General features: G+C 43.1%; 1 protein-coding gene across 1 annotated transcript; it reads left to right on the forward strand.

Moving 5' to 3' along the window:
• LOC132817485 (homeobox protein Hox-D13) lies at positions 1–1,175 on the forward strand. The gene is made up of 2 exons (XM_060827944.1): positions 1–604; positions 925–1,175. The coding sequence occupies exons 1-2, from the start codon at positions 1–3 to the stop codon at positions 1,173–1,175; spliced, it is 855 nt and encodes a 284-aa protein (XP_060683927.1).

The following is a 1,175-nucleotide window of genomic DNA, read 5'->3' on the forward strand; positions in this document are numbered from 1 at the left end:
ATGGAAGGATTGGGAGGGAACGTCCCTTCTAATCAATGCAGGAATTTTCTGTCTCCCTCTGCATTTGGAGCTCATCATAATTCGTTATCTTCGGGTCCCGCTTACTCCGTCGGAGATCGAACGCATTCTGTCATTTCTGAATCTGCCAAGCAGTGCAGTCCCTGCCCAGCTCCCACAAGCCCTCCCAATCCAGCGATAAGTTACGGCTATCATTTTGGAAGCAGCTACTACAGTTGTCGAAATGTTGGCATTCAGCAAACTGGACTGAAATCCGGTGCCCATGCATCTCTGGCCGGTTATCCAGTGGACAAATACATGGACGTTTCGGGTTTGACTAACACGCCTGTCCCCACTGACGAGGTGTCATCCCGGGCAAAAGAATTTGCATTTTATCAGAGCTACCCCAATCCCTACCAACGGGTCTCTGGTTATTTGGACGTTCCAGTAGTCCCTACAATAAGCGGGCACGGAGAGCCAAGGCATGAAGCCTTAATTTCCATGGAGGGCTACCAGCCTTGGACATTTGCTAATGGCTGGAATGGTCAAGTATATTGTCCGAAAGATCAGACACAGACTCCACATTTCTGGAAATCTCCTCTGCCAGGTATTATGAAATGATTTTCACCGAAAAGAGTTGCTTTTTTTTTAATGTATAAAATAACTTCAAGTTGGTTTGGTTTAATGCTGTCAGGAATTAACTAGTTGTTTAATTTGCTATATTTCAAAAGCTTAATACCTGAAAACACACACTAACCATGGGTTTGAAAAACGTTGATCTGAATTGACCATATGCCTAAAATTATGCTTAAAAGATGAAAAGATTGCGTGGCAATGCATTTTTTTTCCCAAAAACGCGTTAAACTGGTACTGTTTGAAGTTGATGTTCTTATCAATTACATTTCCACCCCCCACCCCCTTCCCCAGGAGACGTGATGCACAATCAGACTGACATAAACATTTACAGACGAGGGAGGAAGAAAAGGGTTCCTTATACGAAAACTCAGCTCAAAGAACTGGAGCGAGAATACGCCACAAACAAATTCATAACTAAGGAAAAAAGACGAAGGATATCCACTGCCACCAATCTTACCGAAAGACAAGTCACCATCTGGTTTCAGAACAGAAGAGTCAAGGAGAAGAAAGTGGTTTCTAAAGTCAAAGAAAATATACCTTGA

Source organism: Hemiscyllium ocellatum, chromosome 7 (genome assembly GCF_020745735.1).
Source record: "Hemiscyllium ocellatum isolate sHemOce1 chromosome 7, sHemOce1.pat.X.cur, whole genome shotgun sequence".
In the NCBI taxonomy this organism is placed as follows: Eukaryota; Metazoa; Chordata; class Chondrichthyes; order Orectolobiformes; family Hemiscylliidae; genus Hemiscyllium; species Hemiscyllium ocellatum.

Coding starts and splice junctions, on each gene's coding strand:
- LOC132817485 (XM_060827944.1), top strand. CDS start 1: ATGGAAGGATTGGGAGGGAACGTCCCTTCTAATCAATGCAGGAATTTT. Junction 605..924: donor CTGGAAATCTCCTCTGCCAG/GTATTATGAAAT, acceptor CCCCTTCCCCAG/GAGACGTGATGCACAATCAG.